This window comes from Caretta caretta, chromosome 7, assembly GCF_965140235.1.
Source record: "Caretta caretta isolate rCarCar2 chromosome 7, rCarCar1.hap1, whole genome shotgun sequence".
Taxonomy (NCBI): domain Eukaryota; kingdom Metazoa; phylum Chordata; order Testudines; family Cheloniidae; genus Caretta; species Caretta caretta.
Window position 1 is genome coordinate 14,624,105 of NC_134212.1, and position 24,971 is coordinate 14,649,075.

A 24,971-nucleotide genomic window follows, 5' to 3' on the forward strand; every position below is an offset into this window, starting at 1 on the left:
TGGCTTTCGATCAGTCACTAAATAACATTACCTTAGTATTTGCAGTAATCCCTGACTATTTCCCACACTATGTATAGGGAAGTGTGTGCTGAGGTAACTATCTGCTTAACTAAAGCAAAACTAACAAGTCTTTAAGACAGGTTTCAGAGAGGCAATTGTGTGTGCACAATGCAGGACTTAGCCATCTATTGCCTAGTTTTTCATTCAATTCTGAGTTTAGTTTGATAATGAAATTGAAATACATTCTAACGCAGTGCTAACAAAAACTGCCTGTCTTCCCTGTGGTCCTATCTAATGTAATGACTGGATTACATAACTGTGAATATTGTTCAGGTCCCTCATTTCTATTTCTCGGTTAATAATTAATATGATATTCAAGCGGTGCTCAGTGACTCCCACAACTGTAGTAGCATGGATTTTCCGCATACCACAGATTTTAAAATGGGCAGAAATGTCATGGTATCCAATCATCCTGTCAGAATGATTTGATCAGACCAGTCTATAAGACTATTTTCTTCCCATGCATTCCCTATCTTAGGCTTTTATACTGCCATCAGTGTCTGAGCCATCTTCCATGTAAAATCAGTAGCAATAGTGAAGTTTCTAGTGGAATTCATGAAGTCTCTGGCATTTGTCCCTTTATGGGGTAAAAACCTTGCTTGGGGGATTTGTTTGTTTGTTTGTTTTGGGTGGAGAACTATACTGTGGTAATAATTTTTGACCCCTGTTCTGCAATATACAGTTTTGTATCAGTGTCTTATCTGCCACTTGTTAGGGTCTGATCTGGGAGATGGTCATCACTGCTTGTGAGATGGTGAGCACTTTAAACTTCCATGATTTAGCGTGTGATCATTTTCCATAAAAGTAAATGGAACTGAGGTAAATGGGATCTAGATTGGGCCATTAGGGCAAAACTCTGCTACCAGCTTTGTACAATTAAGGGTGCAGAATTTTGCCTTTTGCGTTCGCTTTGTTAGTGATTAATTTCACAGCCGTGGTAAAGAATGGGCATAAATGCAATATTTGATCATTGTTGTTTATTTATTTATATAGAATGCAGGGTACTAAGAACTTTACACTCAAGTATGAAGACAAGGTCCCTGTTCCAAAGCATTTACAGTATGTGTGTCATATTCTGAACCAACCCCTTTCACAATATGTTGAGCAGTCACTCACAGTCTCACAGAGTTCAGTAGCAACACATTTGTGAGTCATTACTCATCACTGCGAGTAAGGGATTCACAATCTGCCCTGTAAGCATTTTGCAATCTCTGCTTATTTTACTGAAATAGATTAATGGCTAATACTTGTGTTATGGGATCACTTTAATAATCTCAACCTTCTGCTTAGTTCAATGGCAAGAAATAGAAAAGGGTAACAAACTTTGACAAGGCTATTAGATAGAAATAAATTAAGAGAGATAATATGGTAAATAATAAAATGCACCAGAATCATACCAGATGCTGAGCACCTCCAAAGAGGTGCTCAACACCCTCACCCTTCCATTGAATTCATGGCAGAATTGGGTCATGAGTTAGGTTAAATAAGCTCTTAAAATGCTTTAGGGCCTGATTCTGTCTGTAGAATTATGGCTAGAGACTGAACAGATAAATTGCTAGGAATACAGTCTGGTCTGTCTGATCAGCCCTTCTTTTTTTCTCCCATAAGGTTCAGAGGATGGCCAGTGAGCCATTTATCATACAGGCTGAAACACAGGTGCATTTAACCTAAATCTTCCCAGAGAAGACAGATTACCTTTTAGAAGAATTCTGTCACCACAGTCTCTTTTCAATAGCCATGTCAACCACTGCCACAAAGGCTGTACATGAAGGGATCAATGGTAGTTTTATCTGAAATTGCACTCTGTGTGTGTTTCTTCCAACTGACATTCATTTAAATTCTTGCTCGAAGACATCTTTTCTCCCTGTAATAGAAAAAAGATCAGACATTCTAAAAATTGTTTCTTGGGGAACTAAAATTTAAAACATTCACTTGGCTAAGCAGGAAATATTTCTGATTTATGTGTTTAATCAACAGCCAAAGCAAGTAAAGATCTGCTTGTAATTCATAAATTGCAATACTAATATTATCACATAAGCAGCAACATAACTGATTTAATTGCAGAAGAACTAATATGCCCAATGTGAACAAAAGCCACCATATAATTGTGAGTAGTTTGCTCTAAAGAAACCATCCTACAAGTCAATAATGATAGCCCAGAAGTCCTGTAGCCTGTATCCATATCACTTCTTTATAGAAGGTAAAAATGTTAATGTTGCACACTTAGTATGTGCTTTTTCACCATATGCACTGCCCCCATCCCACCCCCATTCATCTCACAGAGCAGTAAAAAGAGGAATGTTGAGAATCGTATAAGCATAAATACCTGCAATATCATCACTCTGGGTAAAATCTAATTTTTCAAATATTGTTGCATGTACTTTGCAGGTTAGTAAATAAATCAAAGTGAACTGTGTTAGCATTTTGCATGCCAGCAGAGCACCTATATGCACATGTACAAGGGCATCCTTCTCCCTGATCGTTGCAAGGTAGGGATGATGCTGTCAATCCCTGGCCAGCAAAGGTGTTAGATTTAGTGTTTGGATCCCTTATAGATTTTTTTTTAATTAAACATACGGCTTGGGACAGGTTTTTACAGTAAATAATGCAAGGTTGGGTTTTCTAAGTGAATACCAGATTGAAATAGGAGTTTGAAACTGAAGAACAGATCGATGGCATGTTTTGGTTGAAATGCATATCTTCAGACACACAAAAGATCTGTCAGATTTCCTCTGAGGTTTGGTAAGGGGTTAGCACTGATTTCCAGGGTTGTGATGAGTTTAGGAGGTCCTTTTCCTGTGTAACTTTGGGTCATCAGACAAATGATGCCAGAGAGCCACCCCTGGCCATGAGGTGTGGCTCAGGAGGCAGGCTGCCCATTTATATAACCTGATCCTGTTTCCATAAAGTCAATGATAAAAACTCTCATGGACTTCAGTGGGGCAGAATCTGGTTCTAAATTTGTTACTCATTGAAAAATATAACTCCTACTGAAAATTCTGCTTTCAATATTTACATTTTTCTTTCTTACATTCTTCTTTCCTAATTCTCCTTTGAGTATTCTCCTTTCCAAGGTCCATGCCAGCCAAATGAACAAATGCCTTAAGACACTTTCTTCTCTTTCTTCAAAAACAGTTAAGGGCATTTGCTCTCACATGGGCTATACAGCATCAATGAGGAGCTGTCATGAAAACTGTGTATGTCTCAATTTTGGGATAGACCTCTTCCTTAGGGTGACAGGATGTATGCAGGTTTTGTCATTTGCTGCTGCTGTAGGGGAAGAAAAATCTGCATTTTTACCATCTCCCCAGGCTGGTTTTGATTTACAAGAAGAACAAGGTCAACTCTTCAATGGTTAGAACCCAAAGCCTCATTTTAAGAAATAGAGATTCAATTTATCTCATAAGTCCAGATATGTTCCTACTCTCGATGGATCTGAATCTCTAGTTGACAGCCAAGAGCAGCAGCTTCTGTACATTACAGATAATGTAATATGTTGCAATTAAGATGACCTGTCTTTATAAAGGGGTGCTGAAGTACTTGTCTCTTCTTTATTTTTCCACCTTGATACTTTTATCTTCTTTGACTTTTCTATGATATTGTCAGTGATTAAAAGGCAGCCTACAGGTCGGTCAGTTTCACTAGCCTATGCAAGAGTAGAAGCAGATATACATTTTCAGTTCTTATCTAATGTTACCAGGATTCATGGGAATTAGTAGGGAACCCGATGCTCAGAATCAGATTAATAGTTGCAAGTCAGTCACTTGTTTAAAATTTGGAGGCCTTGAAGTATATCAAACCCAGAACCTGGAAAATCCAACCTGGACAACAAACTGACTTAAAAATTAAAAATCATATGAGCATGAACAAGGACAGTTTAACTAGCCTCAGTGGAATCTTTCAATCTCCCTGATACTCATGGAAAGAGCAAGTAAATGTGGTTAATCTGCCTAACCAATTATTTGCGTATAGTCGTTATCCTTTAATCAAATAATATTATTTACACAGATAGTAAGCATCATGCAATCCTAAATATTGGGTAAAGGCAGGATTGAAGTAGATTCTAAGGGTCCAATTCTGAAAACACGTTAAATTAATGAGAATACTCTGTGAAATCATTGGGAGTATTCACATGTAACTTTTCTCAGGTTCAAGTTACAAACTATGCTAACGTATTCTGTAATAGTGGCTTAAGCCATTAGTTAAAATAATTACTGTGTCCAGTCCTTTTTAAGAGGACACTAAATATGGGTATTTCAGATATGAATTATTCATTGTTAGGATGAAAGTGCTCTGCAGCCTGCTTCCTGTGACGGTTACCTTCACAAAACTCTCTGCATGGGCCTGATTTCACTGAGAGTATGAGTGTCTTCTACCAGAGGAGTTAAAAATACAGGTTTTCACAAATATGGGGCATTTGAAAAAAGTTAATAACTGAAATGCTTCTCTCAATGGGCGAGACCTGACTTTTAAAGGGTGCTAAATTCTTCATTGCAGAAAACCCAGAAAATCAGCTTCAACTCTGACAAACCCAACCTCTTTTTGGTTGAATCAGGCCCAAAGTTACCAATTTTTGTCTTTAATTTTGCAGTCATGGGCAGCGGGTAACATAGGGGAAGGCTGTGCCTCTCCAAACATATAAATAACTAGCCATGCAAGGGGAAAGTCCGATGTCTAATCCTATAGCATGTAGTAATACCCATATTTAAGAGCTATGTGCCCAATCCAAAGCCCATTGAAGTCAATAGAAAGGATCTCTTTGATTTGAAGGGTTTTGGATCAATTTTAAAGATTATTATTCTGAGCCTAAGTAGCATCCTAATGTATGTATTGGCTTTGCCTAATAACTTGTGGTCACTATACAAATAAAACTTCAGCTTTTGCCACTCAGCTGTCCAGTATCACTGGTGCCAGGTTGCCATGCCGCTGCTGAAGCATTCTTCTTAAATTCATTCTTCTGAAATATCTGGCTTCTGCTGACTTTAGATGCTGTGGGGAATTACACGTTTCATAAATACCTGCTTAGCACTTTGCAGATGATGGGAGAAAAGAATAGGAGAAGAGAGGGAAATGAAGAATGGTGAATAAGATAAGGCTGGCAGGCCTTTCCAAGAGGTGAAGTTATGATGAGCCTGGTGGTTTCAGTAGCATTATACTTGCTTGATGTCAGCAAAGTGATTATTGCCTGTTGAGTCTGAATAGATATTTCTATAGTCCTAATCTGTCCCTTGTGGATCTTTAGGATAAGAGTAACTCTTAGGGGCCTAATCCAGAGCCTATTGAAGTCAATGGAAGTCTATTACAGAATAATATTTAGATAATACTGTGCTTATATGGCTCTGTATAAATAATAATGATTGACAGAGACTGAAAAACCATGCGCATTGAGTTGCAATAAACAAGGCAAACTTTGTGGAAACTTTTTACATTTTCTGACCATGTTAGTAGACACCTATAACTGTAAATTAATTGCAGATGGTAGTACTGTTAACACACTCTCTAGGGAAAACTACTGTTTTTTTCTTACTTTCAAGTTTGAAGCAGTTTTAAAGGACTATTTAATTTGGAAAAAAAAATGTACTCAGCAATTGACATTTGATTCTCCGCTAAAGTAATACATGCATTTATGGAAAATGTTGCTTTAGTTAACATCGTTCCTGGCAACTAATTAGAAAATGTGTTGGTGGATATATTTTAGAACAAAAAGTATGCTGAGCAAAGCTTCATTTAATTTGAACTTCTCATCTTGAAAGAACGTTTTTAACCAAACTGCTGAAAGTGGTTGATGAAGACATGTTTTCTTTCAACGCAGTTAGCAGTTAGAGAGCCTTCAAAGGCCTACAATGAGCTTTTTCCCTTGTTTTAATGTGGCTACATCTACAAAGAAAACTTGTGAAGCAGTGGAAGTCATTCCTACTCTTTGAACTCTCTCTAACAAATTTCAAAGTGCTGAAATAATTGTTCCTGTTAACTTCCACCACATGAGCTTCATGTTAAGGGGCAAAATGTACAGGTTAGAAGAGTACTTTCAGCAAAATGGACCATGAGGCCCACGTAATCAATGAGTCACAGTTTAAACAGTAAGCTTAAGGATCTGATTTATTTAAAATACATTTGTCTTACATAGGTATTTGTCTGTTTTAATGTAAATCCTTGTCATGAAAGTAAAAGGGATTACTTACTGGAGTGTGGTTTCAGAATTAAGAAGAGTGTATTCACAGCTATTAAAATGCAGGTGGAGCGGTATATTTAGATACTTAGTGGACTGTTGGCACTTTCATATCATCATTAAGAGACACCGTCAGTTTTGAGAGCTACCCACATGAACCTCAAAATTGGGAACAGAAGTGACATAGATCCTCTTTCAGTAAAGCCGCATTAACATCCCCCTCCCCACGAGTGTGCACAAAGCTGATATTAGACTCACTGGCATCATCCAAAGGTCACTTCTTTGGAAGCTGAAATCCAAAATTCTTTTCAAGTGATCAGCAAACTAAATTTATGCTGTGAAGGAAGCTCATACAAAAAGAGAAAGGGTAGCATTTGGAAGCCAGAGAGAGAGAATTAGACAAAACTCAAAATTAGAGCCATTTGAACACTGGATAAAATTAAAATGCATTATTCATGAAATACATTATCTGATAAATAGCTTCCAACTAGCTCTATGCGAAATAAAGATCTATGATCCATCCCCTTAGGAGCATTGTGCCAGTACTTAATAGCACTTATCTAGCACTTTTCATCCACAGACCTCAAAGGGTTTTCCAGCATACATATGGGGAAACAAATACTGAGAGGGTAATTGACTTACCAACTGTAACAAAGCAGGTCAGTGGCAAAGCTAGGAGGAAAACCCAGGTTTCCTGACATACTGTTTGTGCCCTATGGAATAGGCAGCACTGCCTCCTGAATTCAGTCCCATTCTGCACTTAAAGGAGTCCCATCAGACTCTCTTGTTCACCCTTGAACTTGCCTCATGCCTTTTTTAAATCGAATAATCACCTTTTAAATAAATTTGCTCCATCTGTTCTGCCCCATGAGCCACACTTGGCTCTTTTCAGCCATGGTCTCAGCTCATGTTGCCCCCAGACGCCTTTTCCAGCAGACCCAAGAGCTTCGTTCTCCTGTCTGTACAGCTTTGGCTTCTGTTGAAAAAGTGAAACAATGAACACTGACACACAAGGTTTTTTTTTTTTCCAACATATTTTTTTTAATTCTAAAAAAATAAATTGAAATGCACAATCATTTTCCCTTTTTGGTTTCAAAAATGTGATATTTTTAATAATGTTCCTTTCATCCCTTTCTTTAAATTCTGAAAACCAAAAATAAAATATAAGATTATCACCTTTTTGGGGCTTTTGTGTAGAGCAGGGGTGCTGCGGGCTGGGTTAGGTGGGGGGAGGGATGTATGCTGTGGCTGGAGTGAGTGGGTGGGATTCTCTTTTGGGGGCTGGAGAATATTTTTTGTTCTTTGCATTTGTTTCTTTATGTCTATTTGGAAGTTTTAATGCATGTCCAGGGCATCTTCAGCTTTCAGAAAAACACTTCTAGGTCTGTTCTTAAGATTTGAAGTGGATAATAGCACCAAGTGCTTCCTTTGAAACAGCTGGTGCTGGCCTCTGCTGGATTTAGGATACTGCACAAGATGGACCGTTGGTCCAATCCAGTATGGCCATCTCTATGTTCAATATACAGTTCACGTCACACGTACATTGATATGTGGCAGTATACGAGTAAAGACATGCGCTGGGGCTTATAGTGGATTGCAGATTGAACATGAGTCAAAAATGTGATGCAGTCACTAAAAAGGCTAATGTCATTCTGGAGTGTATTAACAGGAGTATCTATGTAAGTCATGGGAGCTTATTGCCCCACTCTACTCAGCACTGGTGAGGCCTCAGCTGGAGTATTATGTCTAATTTGGGTTGCCACACTTTAAGAAAGATGTGGACAAATTGGAGAGTCCAGAGAAAAGCAACAAAAATGATGAAAGGTTTAGAAAAGCTGACCTGTTAACATTCAGTTCTCCAGCTGCCCCCTGCTGTGCAAGCAAGGTATAACACTGCATGGTGCAGAAATTCTTTTGCAAAGGAGAGAAAGTTTACAGGACTTCTCAAACCATGATTGTACAGGCCAGTGCTGCCGGACATGCCATGAAATGAGAGTGCAATTAAAACATCCAGGTAGTAGGTTTTCAATAAGCAGAAAATTCACCCTGATTTTTAGTAAATTTTGTACCCTTATTTTAGAAGCCACAAAGTGTCTTACAGAAAAATCAAAGAAAGCAAGTCAAATTTTGTAATAACACTGTTTTGCAGTATTGAGTAATTGACTCTAGACTTTTGGGTGTAGCATGTGCACCACATGTTGCAAGAGTTGTTCCGGTGAGCACTGACTATCAAAGGGCAGATTCACATAAAACCTACACGTGCTCCTAGTGTGTAAATTAAAGTTGCTCTCAGGTAAAGACACAGAAAACTCAAGTAAATGATGCATGCAGTATTTATGAATTGGGCCCTAAGAGATTTCTGTCAATTGAACTCCCTCTGTAACTGGCAATGGACTGTGTACTGTTCAAAATGCAAATAATTGATACAGACTTAAAAGAATATTATGCTATCTTTAAAAAAAAACCCTTCATGCCTGATTGTCTTTCCAGAATCAATATTATGGATGATGGAAGCCTCCGAATTGTCAATGTCACTAAGGCAGATGCTGGAAGTTATTCATGTATAGCAACAAACCACTTTGGTACGGCTAGCAGCACTGGAAGTTTGGTGGTGAAAGGTAACAGCCCTTATTACACAATACTGATACCTCCTCCTTCATCTCTGATAGAGAAAGAAGAAGCCACACATGTTCCACGCTTCTTAATGTCTCCGATCCTGCGTGGTACTGACTCCCAGCAGCTCCCACTAGTCAATGGGAGCAGTTGCTACACATTCCCTTCTGCTGTATGGCTCTGTGGAGTATACAGAGATTGCTGATTTTCAAATATCAAAGCTTACCTAATGCCATTCAGTATAACTGAGGCCAAAGATATGTTAACAGTAAAATCTGTTTGATGTCTTGAATAATATTTATTGCAAGTTGGTACTATGTTTTGTGATATATATATAAGATTAAACTGAATGAAATATAGGAACATAAGAATTGCTGCACTGGATCAGACGAATGGTCCATTAAGTCCACTGTCCTGTCTCTGACAGTCACCAGCACTAGACCCTTCAGAAGAAGTTGCCTCCCTAATGACTAATTATGAACAGTTATGCACTATGGCCCTGATCCAGCAAAGTTTTTGAACTACATGCTTAACTTGAAACCCATTAAAGCAGGGGCGGGCAAACTTTTTGACCTGAGGCCACATCAGGTTGTATGGAGGGCCAGTTAGGGGAGGCTGTGTCTCCCCAAACAGCCAGGTGTGGCCCGGCCCCCGGCTCCTATCCGACCCCCCCGCTTCTCGCCCCCTGATGGCTCCCCCGGGACTCCTGCCTCATCCACCACCCCCTGCTCCCTACCCTCTGACCCCCCTGACCCTTATGCACACCCCCACCCCCGACCACCAGCCCGAACTCCCCTGCCCTCTATCCACATCCCCACCACCACCACCTTACCGCGCTGCCTGGAGCACCGGTGGCTGGCGGCACTACAGCCGTGCCGCCCAGAGCACCGGGTCAGGCCACGGCTCTGCAACTGCTCTGCCCAGAGCGTGGCGCAGAGTACTGAGGTGGAGGCGGAGGGGGAACAGCAGGGAAGGGGCCGGGGGCAAGCCTCCAGGGCCAGGCGCTCAGGGGCCAGCCCACCTCTGCATTAAAGTCAGAATATCCATGGAGGAAGTTTTTTTACCCTAGGCAGTTAATGGCTAGTTGATGTCCTTTAAAAATGTTTATCTAATCTAATGAAACTGCAGATGTCTAATCCTTTTAAAAGTCCTGGTAAACTCTTTATACGTGCAGGTTTACAAAATAATATGCAACTTTTGCCCGTGCAATACAGCTTTTTATTTTCCAAAATATAATCAGTGTGATTTAACACGATTTATTAATTCTTGCCACTGGGTGATATTCTTTATACATCCCACAAATCCCAAATGTATGCCCAGAAATTCTCTCTCAACAAATTTTTTAAAAAAGTAAACATAAAATGTTTGATCAAAGGATTTAAAGTTCAAATCTGTTAAATGCAGTGACACTGACAAATGTTTTAAAGTTATGCACTGTTATGAGAAGTTGCATGTCTGATGAATTATTATAGGCAACAGGTATATAGATTATTACACTGATAAAACACTCTCCATCTCTCTCTTATTTGTGGAAAATGCTATGCTGGATAACAGATCAGGAGAGATTGATTTATTATTTTGTAATCAATCACAGAGCTCTAATGCTGTCAGTTTTAATTCTCCCATATATTGGCATTGATGGACAGTATTGGTTTAGAGGTTCTCCCTATCAATTATTTCTATAGTATACAGAGACTTCTTAAAAATGCTTTTAATGCAAGTTTAAACAGGTGCTGTTTATAATCAGAGTGGGTTTAAGCAATGAATCCCAGGATAGCTGGCCCTGAGAAACACAGTGATCCCCCATGTTGCTTTACCTACTACAAACCTGTGTGTGTGTGTGTGATGCAGCACCAGCATGTTCATGGAGCAAAATCATCCCTAAAATGCTGGGTGTGCACTTGTGTGTGAGAATAGGAACTTTCCCAATTATATTATTAGATCTTCTCTCTATCTTTAATTTTACATGCTTCTCTTTATATTAGAAAAGTTTTTAGGTATATTGGAGCGATCTTCAGCTGGTGTAAATTGACATAGCTCCAGTGAAGTCAATGGGCTTCATGGAATAACACCAGCTGAAAATCTGTCCCTTTGTGTTTTGTGCTTGATACCCTTCACTTTTTCCCCTTGGGACCTCTAGATGTGCAGTGTAACATTCTGTCACTTCTGCGATATCATCTCAAAATTCAGCAGTCCTTTCCCAGGTAGAACTCCCTTGATGAGGTTGGTACATATTTAGGAATTGAAGGGTCAGGCCCCACAGTAGGACATATTTCTTCTCTTTCGTTCATGTGCCTTTGTGCAATTTTTATTTTAAAATGAAGGCTCTAGGGGGACTATATTATGTCTTAGAAATAAATTGGACTTAACATAGTCACTTCCAGTTTGCGCAGCTTGTACAGCATGTGCCTCAGCAGATATTAGTCTCTTTGAACAGGAAGTCCCTAAGGTTAGCAGTAGGTCTGTGTTTAAGATGACTCTGGCTGTCAGAGTCATGTTAAACATTAATCCCTGTTTTCCTCAAGCTGAGGCATAACAAATAAGTGTGATTGAAATTCTGGAAGTTCCCAAGAACAGGACAGCAGGAATAGTCTTGCCCAAGGTTCTGAGCACCTCCTGTAAGGGGCAGAAGGCTTTGTGCCCCACCACTAAAGTCAGCGGGAGCTTAACACTTCAGCAGGCACAGGAGATAGCCCTGAGTGACCTCTGCTCCTACTGATTTTAGTAGAAGCTGAGGGTGCTCAGCCCCTTGTAGATTTGGATCCCAATAGCTTTTCCTTAAGGAAAAGTCTAATTGTGAATCCTTTGTAAATTAATGTACTAATTTAAATACATTATTATTGCATGGAAAACATAAACAATAGAATATAACAACCGACCTTTTATTGGCACAAAAGGATCCAGTTCTTAAGTCCATTATGTTAGTACAAGAAAGCAGATAGGCTAGGAATATGACTGGGTGGTGCAATGGCCCTTCCATGGACTATGATGAAGTTGCACTCACTTATATCAGCGGTGAAATTGACCCTGGGCTCAGATCTTAAAGATGGTAGCACCAAATAAGTGTGAATCCCAGTGTGTGAACCCTCATTTGTGCACATCTCAAAACCACCATACAATTTGACACAACTAACCCCGGCGTCAATCTCAGGTCAGGAGAGGGCCAGGGCTAGACTTGAGACATTTGTCCAGAATTGTGGTGGCTATATGTGAGAACAATGCTTGCCCAAAGCATAGCCAGGTAAAGTGGGACACAGAATTTTCTTGGGGGCCAGTCCAAGACAGTGGAATGAACTCTCCCAAGAACAAAGGACCATCATAAACCTCACCACTTCTGCTCCTAGTGCAAGGTTCATTTCTTTGCCTTTGCCTTCTCTATAATAATGTTGCCCCTTTTCGACCAAAGCAGCTGGTCAAAGTTCAGGGCCTTAAAGATGTTTCAGTTGCAAGTAGAAATCAATGGAGTCTGATATTTTCTTTGATGCAGTTTTGGTTATTTATAAGGAAGGTACAAAGTCCTGTGTCTCTGAATGCAGAAGGAGCCAAGAACAAAAGGAGCAGTTTCTTAGTTTATCATGCCAACAGTAGATCTTAGCTTTGTCCATGGTCACACTGTGCTTACAGGCTCCTGCTTGGCTTTCTTGCCTCTTCTGTCTCTGTTCTTGTCTGGTCTCAGTTTCTGTGTGATATCTTTTCCCCCTTCCCTTTCCCCCAGACATTCCCACCCAAAACAATACTCAGCCAAAAGCTCTTGGGTGGGTTCACACACATCTTTTGTCTGACACAGGAGCTCATGGTAACAGTTATGTTAATTGAAGGGTGGTTTCACACCTATCCATCTCGGTGGGGTTTTAATTCGACCCATAACAATAAACAGGGCAATATGTATATTTATCAAAAACAACCAACCCCTCTACCAAAACAAGACACTCCACTATATGTGCTTCACCCCCGGGGGAGCAGATGAGAGAACAGTCTATGACAAAGATGTCAGTCACATTGCTCAATGCACTACTAGAAGGTGCCCAGATACTACGGTAATGAGAGTGGTATTAGAACCTATGTACATAGGTGCTGGAACTAGTGCTGCTGGGAGCACCTCCACACTCCCTGGCTTGAAGTGGGGTCTTCATGATATCCAGGGTTTCCAGTTTGGTTCAATGGCTCTCAGCACCCCGACTATACAAATTGTTCCAGCACTCCTGCCTCTAGAGATATAGAAGCACACTTTCCTCACCTCTGTGTGAATTGTAACATACTGTTTTAAATAATAATAATAATTAAGAGCTCTGTGTTTGAGGACCAATTTGACTCTAGTCAGCCCTAATGAGGGGTTACATAGGTGTAAATGGAGGCAGAATTTGCCCTTAAGTTATGTCTACACTGCATACTTCTCCGCATGGGTAGGCAGACACAAGGTAGCTTGCTAAAACTAGCAGTGTGGCTGCAGCGGCATGTGCTGTCGTTCGGGCTAGCCACCCAAGTTCAAACCCGCCCAGCCTTCTGGGTACATACTTGGTGGACAGTCCAAGCCACATGCCATGGCCATACTGCTATTTTTAGCATAAGCGAGCAGAGCTAGCACATGTCTGTCTGTCTGCCTGCGCTGGGAAGCATGCTCCCAGCTGGTGTCCAGACAAACCCTTAGGGACTGACTCTGATCTTACGTGATGCATATCAGAACTAACTCTATTGAAGTCAAGAGGGTTAAACAGATGTAAAACCAGCATAAGTAAGATAAGAACCATACCCTGAGTCTTTAGTTTAAATATAATTGATACAAGGTCTGATTTTCAAAAATGCTAAGACCCATATCTCCAATTGAAGTCAGGTGCACCTCCACAAATCAGGCCCTGACAGTACATCCATAAAAGGTTAATATTTAAAAATATTACTTTGTTTAGCTGATGCTGTTGAAAAGTAGTAATTTTGTAATTTAAGAATTATCTAATTCTTCCTTCTTCTTATTATTAGAGACAGCCTGTTTGCTACTTAGTGCAAGTGTATATATTGCATCTGGTCATTGTTTATTGGTCACATGGTTTAAGTATCTCTTCACATTGTGTTAATAACCTCTTAAGGTTATAAGAGATTAGCAAGTATTATTTTTTCATCGTCAGTGCTCATTAGCAACTTGATCCTATTAACATTAATAGGACCTACACATATGTAATAGTTGGGGGGGAAATATTTCTGAATGCCATATTTTAATTCAATTTTGTGGTCTACAAAAGGGCTAATTTGTCAGCTGATGTGTTCTCTGACCTTAAGATATGTTTTTATTCTTTTTGATCTCATCATATGTCATTCATTAAAAAACCGTGAAGGTCATACATCAGAAGACATCTTTTCTAACCTTTCTGGTTTCTTCCATTAACAATAAGCATTTCTCTTTTTTAAATCCTATTTCCTTCTTTCCTCCTCCCCCACCAAATTTGAAGAGAGATGCCAATAGTGTCACATATAGGGTGAGCAAGGACGGAGGATTTGGAGGGGGAGGGGAGGAAGAATAATATCTGTTACACCAGATACATGGAGGCTTAAAATAATCTCTGGTAAACAACCAGAGAGATGAATAAATATTTGTATTATGCATCAGTAGATGTCTTAAAAATATAACATTCTGACACGTGCCCATAGGGCTGTTTATTAACATGCCATTGTCAGAAATTCTGAACTTCAGTGGTTTCCCAGACCAATCAGAATACATTTTTGGTTTGTTCTGTTAGTTCTAAGTGAAAACTCTCCTGGCTTTTGAGACTCAAATTCTTGCAAACCTTGCATGTACAATTTGACCTTTACATTAAAAACCAGGGATTGCATCTATACGGATAGGGAATAATTCAGCAGATATTATTAGGAGATGTGTAGAACACCGGTTGTGTTTACATGCAGCATATACATATTAATTTTCAGTCATGTTTCCATTTTTGCTGTACCTGAGGCTAAATGTTCCAATTCTTCCATGACATAAAAAGACTTAGTACTAGAGTGTTTACATGACGAATAGAGTAAACAGTGTTAGGCATATACTGTCGAATGCTGGCTTATTTGTACTTTAATGCAGTCACATGAGTGGCTTTTTATAGAGGCAGCTCTGAGCTGCTGGAGGACTAATTCAGATTTTAATGGCAAAGCTGAATACGTTAACTATAGAGAGACTCTGGGAAAGGGAGCTTCTCTAGCTTCTAGAGTAGCAGCTTATTTCCAATGAGGTAGCTCCCCTGCGCACCACAACTACCAATCCTGCCTCCTGTCTTCTGCCTCTTTCAACTTCACATTATCAGAGTGGGTGCAAGCAGCCTGCTGGAATGGTTCCCCTGAGCCTTGCATTGTCAATGGCTAAGGGAGGACCAGCTTCCTTCATCTTCCCTGAAGTGTTATTTTGTGTCTTGTTTATGTGCACAAGTCGGATACCATTTGCTTGCAGAATGGCTTAATTACCAACAGTTCCCTTCTCACTCGGATAGCAATAACTCATACACAAATGAAGTTTCTCTGGCAGGCAGGGGTTCAGGAGGGAGCCGTGTAAACAAGCTAATAATAACATAAATGCAAATGATATTGCTACTGCTCCCTTCCCAAAATAAGACAATCCTTCCCATACAGCTTGGTGCTTATGAGTTACACTAAATACTTCCATGAGTTTGTGGCAAAATTACTTTGACGTACATGATCCTCTTAATATGATTTAGTCTTGTAGCTTTGGAGGAATGGAATGATCATATCAGTTCTTAACACTCAAACTATGTAAACACGTGCAGTGTATATCTGTTTTGATATAGCCCTCTGTATCAAATCAAATAGCTTCTGAGTCTGAAACAATATTGGTTTGATTGTCTGGCCAAGTTTGGTAGTATATGGCTTCACAGCAGAGGCCTTTTCACTGTTCTAGTGATGCTACAAGTATTATTGTTCTAATGGTTCATAAACTGTGATTACGTTGGGGAGATAGGCTCAGGTTCCTCACTGTACTGCACCTCGTACTACTCAGTGTATGTAAAACACTACACGTTCCCAATGGTAATGCTTTGCATCCACTTTTCCCTGGTGTAAATAGCTAGATAAAGTTCAGGACAGGGGAGAATCTATGGGGTTTGTAAGTAACAGTCTGGTGGGAGTGGCTTTATCACTTTCTGGTGTCCGATATCACAGTAGGTAGGGGATAAAGTCAGTATGTTTTGTAGACTGATAATCCAGAGCAGATTATAACAATGGTTCCGGTACTTACATGCAACTAGGGCAAGGACAAGTTCTAATTACCTTATTTACCTGTTCATTTTAGGAGTAGGTTTCCAGCTACCATCATGCCAGCGCTCAAAGCAGTGAATGGCTTAACAGATTTAAACCGTTGTTTATTTTTGTTTGTGTCTCAGACTAGCTTGCATCCATCTCATATTGGCTGCTTTGGTTTTCAGCTATTTACCTCCACACAGGAGTAGTGAGCAACGATATTGCCAATAGGTGTATTCCCACCCTGAAATAGACTGAGATAGAGGTCTTTGTCAACAGCCTCAGCTTTCTCCAGCAGCTCGAGTTTGGATTCTTTTCTTCCACCCACAGCAAGAACATTACTTTGCAGATACACTGATTTAATAACCTATTTTTAAAATCATGTGGTTTGGCAAAATTCAGCAAATTCCTCTGAGGAATATTTACCTCCATGGTCTGAAAGCTTTTCAGGGATTCCGTATCTGACAATTCAGGGATTATTGTAATACCTTTGGTAATGTTCAGGCTTGTAGTTCAAAGAGCATTGTATTAATCAGTATTGATACAGACTTTATTATCCCACCTAAACCACATCCCTGGTTTGGAATGGTCTTACAGACATTAATATGCAATCTATGACTCTTTTGTATTTCACATGCACCTTTTGTTTGAACACTTTGAAGTAAGTGGTCAACTTGCTGCCATGTGCCAGGCCGAGAGAATATGTCCCTGCCTCGCATTTTATACGTCCCTGCCTCGTATTATACCCATAGGACCAGTGTGGATTTGCACTATTATATCTTGTTTTAGTGGATGTGAAATAACTATTTTCTCACCTTCAAAAATTAAGAATATGCCATCCAAGACGGAGCTGAAAAGAACTTAACTGTCTTGTTCCAAAACTTTGCTACACTAGAAAAATATTGCTTTCTAATGCCTGGCCATCTATCCAATATTGCATGTTTCAGAAATTTTGTTCTGAAAGTGATTGGCGCTGGAGAATTTAGTGTTTCTTCAAGTGATTTAATTTTTCTATAATAGGGTGATTGGGCCAATACTAATGATCACACTTGCAATCAGATGGAATTGCTTTTCTGCGTGTGCATAATGCTCTTCAGATTGGTCTGAGTGACTTTGTTACATTCAGTAGTAATCAGCCTTTCTGAGGCTCTATTGCACCAAGGCCTTTCATAGAAGCATCTGCTTGGCAAGGTCAACTTTTCAAATAAAAACTCAGGAAAACACTGAACCGGGTTGGATTGCGAAAAGGTCCATCATATTATGGAAAACAGTGTCTTTATCTTAAATGGAATTCATTGACTTGTTTTAGTATGGCCATGGGGGTGCATTAATTTCAAACAGTCTGGTGCAAACTTTGCCAGCTACAGTAGTTAGCTACAAGAACATGATGTAACTCTGCTCCTTTGTGTGGTTGTTTCATGTTTTTTATTGGAATGATTTAAACTGGATCGGTTTGATCCCATTTCTATCAAACAATGTTCCGACTCGTTTACCTCCAGTACACACAGCAATCTTTTTTCCTGGGTTCAGCCATACCACCAAGGCTGCTTAAAAGAAGGAGCCTGTTCTGCATTGTATTGCAGTAGAGTTTTTAGACCCTTGCAACTCCTTCATAGGTCTCATCACTCTTGCATTGTAATTCTTCTCATGGTGGGATGATGCTTAGAGTGTCAGAGTTACATGTTGTCAACTGGATCTACAGATATCCCCAGTTTAATAACTGCAAGATTTACACATGAAGCAATGGTCTCAAGTTGCAGTGGGGGAGGTCTAGGTTGGATATTAGGAAAAACTATTTCACTAGGAGGGTGGTGCAGCACTGGAATGGGTTACCTAGGGAGGTGGTGGAATCTCCATCCTTAGACCCAGCTTGACAAAGCCCTGGCTGGGATGATTTATTTGGGGTTGGTCCTGCTTTGAACAGGGGGTTGGATTAGATGACCTCCTAGGTCTCTTCCAACCCTAATCTTCTATGATTCCAGGTCCATAATTGAAGATGCTTGAGTGTTCATAACAAAAACCTCAGTCCTCAGCATGTCTGCATTTCTGCTTATATTTGTGCCTTGTACTTTGTCATTTAGTTCTATAGCCATAGAAACTCTTACTTGCACGGTGCAATGGAACCAGAAGACTGAATTTGCTGAATATATCATGTACTTTGATATAACGTTTCTTTGGGCTCTCCAGTATCAAGTTTAAATCTAAGAGTAAGAGATCAGCAAATGCTTGGCCTGTGCATGACTGATCTATTTCTCAAACATTAATGCTGAGTATATCAATACAAATGTGTTGTGTTCATTAACTGTCCTTTATTATGTATTGGTCAAAAATATACGTGGCTTGGTTTGTGTCATATCTACATGGCTTTCCCAAGTTTTTCAATGTATTACATTTAGAACAGTGACCACCATTTTCTGGGTATATTATTTCATTGGCGGGGCATTAACTACAACATTTCTTTGCCTTACGGATATACAAAGTGCAGGTTTTCTGCAAGAGTTTGGGCTGTCTTTCTGTAGCCCTTGTTTTTTCTTTTTCTTTTTTCATCACTGACTGCACATGCATTTTATCACTATGCATTTCACTAGTTATTGTTTCCCGTTATGATTGAGGTACTTCCAGGGACACATCTATATCAATTGTTTTTCACTTAGGGGGAGCTTGAGTCCTTGATCAAGAAGATTTCCCCAGGAGAGAATTTGCATCGAATACTTTACTACCTCTAACCATTTCATTGCTGTCTGCATAGTATTAGCTACAATGTTTGACTTAAGAATTCTAAATCACTGGTCAAATGTCTCTTTGCATTATTCCCCATAAAATATTTGTCTAAAGACATAAGGTATATTTCATATTTACAAGGTGTATTTCATATTTACCAGAATAAGATTTTAGAACCTTAGCATCCTCTTCACACATGCTCTGTGAGTTATGACCCAGTTTTTCACCGTATCAATATAATAAATTGCTGCTTTTTTCTTTTCTCTGAGATCTGTTTTGAGGTGGTGGTGCTTTGTGACATGCAGTTACTTTACATTTCTTTCCCAGCTGACTGATGTACATCATCCAATTTTAAACTCCTAAAAAAGTTCATCCTAGCACCAGCCAGGAAGTCTGCTTTGAACTGTGAAAGTTAGTATGGTCTGACTGTCATTTCCAGGAGCCCTGATAGTTATCTCTGACTCTGCCATTGAGAAGAGAGCAAGTTTCAATGGCAACTTAATGTTGAAATAGAGGGGGATAGGCCTATCATGCTGCCTGGTATGGCTCACCACTGAGAATGCCACATTCAGGGCAGACACACCCCAAAACTGGTGGTTATTCCAACATTAGAGTTCACCAAGACGGTAAAAAAACTGAACTCTTGTATCACCACACTGGTTAACAAGAAGCTAAAAACACAGTCCCCTTAGGCATCCCAGTCCCTAGCTTACCACCCAGACAACTGGACTTCTGTGATTATTAAAACCAGAAAACACATATAAAGTTCTTCCAATCCGAAAGGATCAGACATGCACCTCAGGTCAAAATATACTTCAGATCTTACCCAAAAATCACACTGATAGCCAATCCTTTAGGAACTAAAAACTAAAGGTTTAATAATATAAAAGAAAAGGAAAGATAATTTTTAAGAGAGTAAATGAATCATGTAAATTACAGTTGATTTCAGAGTTTGTAGATCTGGTTAATACCAGTGATGTTAAATCTGGTCTGGTAGGTTGCAAATAAATTTCTTTAGATCATCCAAAAGATTAGAGTCCAAATGACATTTTAGCTGTAGTCTGTTAGAGTCCTTGCATGAATTATCCAGGGCAATCCAAGAAGTTACTTGGACATCTCTGTCCAATGGCCTAAACTTTCCCTATTTAAAGTTCAACAGACTAGAGATGGCAGGATCTTGCCCAAGGTCCAGTATTTATAGCTCTCTGGCAGGCTGACAAGCCTTCTGACAGAAATTGTCACAACAAGTTGGATCTTCATTGTTAAACTAGAACCCTTCTTTGAAGTTAACCTTCTGCTTCCCATGCATAAACAAACAAACCAGTTACTGTACATTGATTTACATAAGGTAATTGCTGACCATTCATTATAACAGGCATGGATAATTGACAGTCATCAGTTATTATCATTAGTCTCATGCATTATATACACATCTTTGGTTTTAAGGCTGATTGAGTACAGTCACATACACCATCTAAAGAGACATGAAAATGATTTAGCATCTACAAGCTGATGTGGTGACATTGGTAAAGTTCTAACAAGATATAGGTAAACACGGACAAATACATTTAGCATTTGCTCTTGAGTCTTATCACTACACATGAACAAGTTAGTGATTGCTAGTCTAATTAACATTTCTTTGATACCCACACACAAGTGAATTATCCTGATTACAATGCCTATAAGGGTCATACACAGGTTAGCTGGTTTGCCAGTGTCACAATACCCATTCAGAAAAAAGCATAGCTTCCATAGACCAGCAATCAAAGAGAGGCAATTTGGGCTGCCCGTGGTTTGGTTTTTGGTAATTATATTTGATGGCACACTGTGTGTTGTCAACTAGTATCAGAGCCAAAACTATTCAGTTACCCATCATCAAGAACTTTGAAAAGGTCAAAAGAGGGGGGGAAAGACAATTTTAAAATATTTTGTTAAGTAATGGAGGACCATTTTTATGGGGACTCATCATACATATGTAAGATCTGAGTATTCCATAAAAATTAATACTAGTTTAAAGAAATAATTTTGGGGAGAGAAATCCCAATTTTGGCTTAATAATGGTTTAAAAAAAACCCCACAATTGATCTCACGTTCAGCAAATCCAGATTTTTGAAATTCTATAGGGAAAAATACAGGGGATATAGAGACATTTGACCTCTGATTTATTCCTGGTGGTTTTTGTGTGTGTTCTTCTTGTTTAGTTTTGGAGTAGAAAAATAAAATTGATTTCCACTTTGTTTTTCAGTAGAGAGACCATCTCTGTGCATTTCTTTCTAAAGAAAACTGTGATAGTGTTCACATAGTCTGTTGAAACTAACCAATATGTGTAAGTATTGAAAAATGTGTCCTGTCTTCTGACTCACAAACAGTTAGAAATCAGTAATGAACACTAAATTTTAGCAATTAACAAAAGCAATAACGTTTGGCCATAAAACTGCAACTGAGTACATTCTCCCTAATTGGACTGTTTCCAATGGCACCAATTATTTTCTAGGATACAATTAAGTGTCTTCTAGTACGATTAAATATGATCCAGTGCATACACTGTATGAAAGAAAAGTTTTTAAATGAGAGTTATTCGTTTCACTGATCCTTCTTTGTCACCTCCCCAAATTGTTGTAGCCATACCCCTTGGGGCTGTTGTGCTGATAGTGGATCTTCTAAGCCAATGGTTTTCAACTGTTTTTCAATTGCGGACCCCTACAAATTTTTGAATGGAGGTGTGGACCCCTTTGGAAATCTTAGACATAATTTGTGGACCCCCAGGGATCCATGTCTGTGGTAACAACAACCTTTCGTGGACCCTCAGACATAGTCTGCGGCCCTCCAGCGGTCTACGGACCACTGATTGAAAATCACTGTTCTAAGCTAAGCCTGGTCAGTAGTTGGATAGAAGTGAAAAATGTGTTATTGATGTCCAGTAGGTATCATTTTGCAAGAGCAGTATTACAATTTCAAGCAAAATTCCAGTGTGTTGCCTAACTGCATTTCCCACATAGTTTTAATTGGGGTAAGTTATTCTTCTCCTAAATACAGTAGGTTGAATAGTCTCATTGTAGACCACTTTGGGATCGTCATTGTGAGACACACGTCATTTCCATTCCAAATCACATATGTAGGGTCAAATATTCAGAAATCGTCTTCAGAAATCAAAATTTGTGGGGGTATGCATTTTATGCATGCAAAACTTGCATTTAATAATACTTAGAACTTAGACATCTCCTTTCACCTGAGGATCTAAAAAAGTACTTTGAAAACATTGACTATGGTTCAGAGAACACCCTTCTGAGGTAAAATAAATTGCATTGTTTCAGTATCTCCATTTTTCAAATGAGTAAATTAAAGCACAGAGATTGCAGATTGTCCAAGGTCACACAGCAGAGCCAGGATAGAACCCAGGATCCATGCTATAACCTTTGAATCATATTCCCTTCCCCCCTCAAATTTTGCAAACACTGTTAAGGAGGACTGCTGAAAATGTGGCCCACGGAGTATAAAATGTGTGCGTGCCATGGAATGTATGATCCTTACCATCTTCATAGTTCTTGTGCGAATGTCTTTTACTTTTGGTTTTCTTAATGCCAACATGACAAGCAGTACAGCCATGGACCATTAGCACTGTGTTGTAGTAGAGAAAGGTCAGTAACTTTCCATAACATTTGATAAAGATTATAGCAAGCATAATGGCTTATTGAACATTGCCCTCTTTTAGGGCCCCATCCAACTACCACCGAGCTTTTCCATTGACCTCACTGGGAGCTGCTTCAGTCCCATAATTGGTTAACTGCATATTGTTATAAAACTGCATTCCTTTAATTTATGATCATTGCTGAACAGAAAGTGCTTTGTGAAAAAAATGTTTGTTTCTTGCCCTTTTTACATTTAAGTTCAACTCTGATACCTAAAGGATTTAAAAAGTGAATAGAACACACTCAGGCAGCTAAATTGAAGTGTAAAGTATAATACTTTTCACTTAGGAAAGGCTGCTCACATGAAATAGATTCCTTTTTTTCTTGTAAACACTTACTGATCATAACAAATAAAACTTGTCAACATAATATGACTGTTTAGCCTCATTAAACTTGTAGCAGACACTTATTTTTTTCAGGCAATTCAAATGGTCTTCCGTAGTACTGATTCAGTTTAATTGAACATATTACCATGAGCAGATAATAAGAAATATATTGAAGATATCCATCTGGCTTGCATTGAAAACCTTGTGCATTTAATTCTCCATGGCTGTCACAGGCCTTACTAATTGCTTCATTTTGGCTGTTTTACAATCAGTATGATTTAGCCATTAATGTGATAAAAGTCTTACTGGAGAAAAACTAGATATTAAAAAGCATAGATCTCTGACCTACCTCACTTAACAGTTTTGGACTTATTTCTAGCATTATTAAAGTTATATTTTTAACAGCAGAAATAAAAATATATTGACTCCTTCTGAGCTTCTTTTTTCAGTTCAGTTTCTTATTTTGCCTATCCCACTCTGATTTAGAGAAAGCTGGGTGCTGTGAAATGTCTGTTCTATTAAATGTTAAATTCAGAAGGATTTTCCTCCCCCATTTACTTTTTTAGTCAATTAGTGGTTTTAAATGAGATAATTGCACAGATAAATAAGCATGTCAAGACAGGAGCAAGTGTCTTGTGTTTCTAAATATTTCTATGTCAGTATGTAAAACTTGTGGGGAAATGACTTTAAAGAGGTCAGCCATTTGTCTACACTCCCTGTAGAAAAGGAGAGGTTTTTCCATTTGTCACCCTGTATTTTCAGCATAAGCCCACAAGGCCTAGCTAACAAATTTAAACAAGCTCACATATTAAGACTAAGAATTATTACAACCTCTTCTACCATAAAAAAAACCATTAAAATAATTCATGAAAAGGTTCATTTTAGGAATTTACTTACCCTTGCAGAGAAAGGAAGAGGTTCAAGAGTTCTCACTTAATTTCACTGTCAATAGATGATTCAGTCGATTTGCCTGTCATTGAAGATCAAATCCATACAGCAGTTCAAAAAGGAGATGACCTGTAGGTTAAACACAAATGCTCAATAAGATGAAAGAAGGTTAATTAACACTTTTTCATCAACTTGTTCCAATTTAGTTTAACATGATCCATTTCAGAAAGGTTACAATATTTTGCAGTTTTCTGAATACAAATGAAAGTTCAATGTTGTTGAAATGAAAGCATTCTCAAAGCACACATAGTGGTTTTCTGATATATATCTGATGCCTACTTACATCTGCATCTGAGCGTGTATGTATATGAGCACAAAATATAAAGAATAAGTTACTTTGAACCTGGCCAGATGGAAGCTGTTTTAATTTCATAGATAGGGAAGTCATGTAAAGAGCAGCAAGGGCCAGTTAACTGAAAATTATCAACATGGTGAGTGTGTTTACAGTAAAGCGGATACATATGGTTTATCATCCTACCCACTTCCCTCAGCTATCAGTAATAGAAAGTAGCTCAACTTTTGATTCTGACTTAGGGAAATGAGAATGTTTGTAACTTGTAGCAATGAGAGAATCTTCGAATCCAGTAAGTCAGGCAGCGACATCGTGGGAAGAAGGCCACAGATGCATTTGACAGATTTAGTCAGTTGGAGGTAGCTGCAGGGTTAGAACAGGAGTGATGAGCTGGCTAACCTTTCCTGCATCACTAAGCTCTGACAGTTAATGATTTGTACTGCTAACGCCAATGTCTGCAACATAAGAATAAAAAGAAGAGTCCATTTCTAATTGGATGCAGTAGGCCAGATTCTTAGTAGAGTAAATTTGAGTAGCTTCATGGACTTAATGGAGCTGCATCAATTTACACCTGCTGAAGATCTGGCTCAGTGAGTTTGTATGTTTGTTTGTTCCTTTGACCGTTTTGATTCTTATAAAGTCAAATGTGACAGTTGTGCTGCCATGGCTTAAAATTCCTACTGTCCCAGAACACCCCAGTGCAGGAAAAACCCTCATCATAGAGGCTAGTCAAACTGTGTGAATTTCAACTCTTAGCGTGTCTTCCTACTTATCCACTCTGAGGGGTGTGGTTTGTCTCTTTCCAGAGCAGGCAAGGAATGGACCTCCAAATGCATCACCTCTACAGGAATCCCACAGATCTGGTGAGGGGACGGGGTAGAGAAGGCAGGGACTCTGCAGTATTGCCTCATATCTCCTTT

The 24,971-nt window shown here is 39.1% G+C and overlaps 1 protein-coding gene and 1 long non-coding RNA gene across 10 annotated transcripts in view; one reads left to right on the forward strand and one right to left on the reverse strand.

The window, feature by feature from the left end:
• Window positions 1–24,971, forward strand: part of LOC125640344 (contactin-4) — a 646,262-nt gene that overhangs the window by 566,755 nt on the left and 54,536 nt on the right. For all 9 annotated transcript variants that reach the window (XM_075130265.1, XM_048858825.2, XM_075130266.1 and 6 more), the window contains one exon: window positions 8,720–8,847. In XM_075130265.1, coding sequence (XP_074986366.1) covers window positions 8,720–8,847 — 128 coding nt within the window. The remainder of the gene's footprint in view (window positions 1–8,719; window positions 8,848–24,971) is intronic.
• On the reverse strand, window positions 1,042–24,159 carry LOC142072678 (uncharacterized). The gene is made up of 4 exons (XR_012669191.1): window positions 24,043–24,159; window positions 23,709–23,828; window positions 7,063–7,205; window positions 1,042–1,924 (listed from the first exon to the last, which is right to left on the reverse strand). It is a non-coding gene; the product is annotated as an uncharacterized LOC142072678 (long non-coding RNA).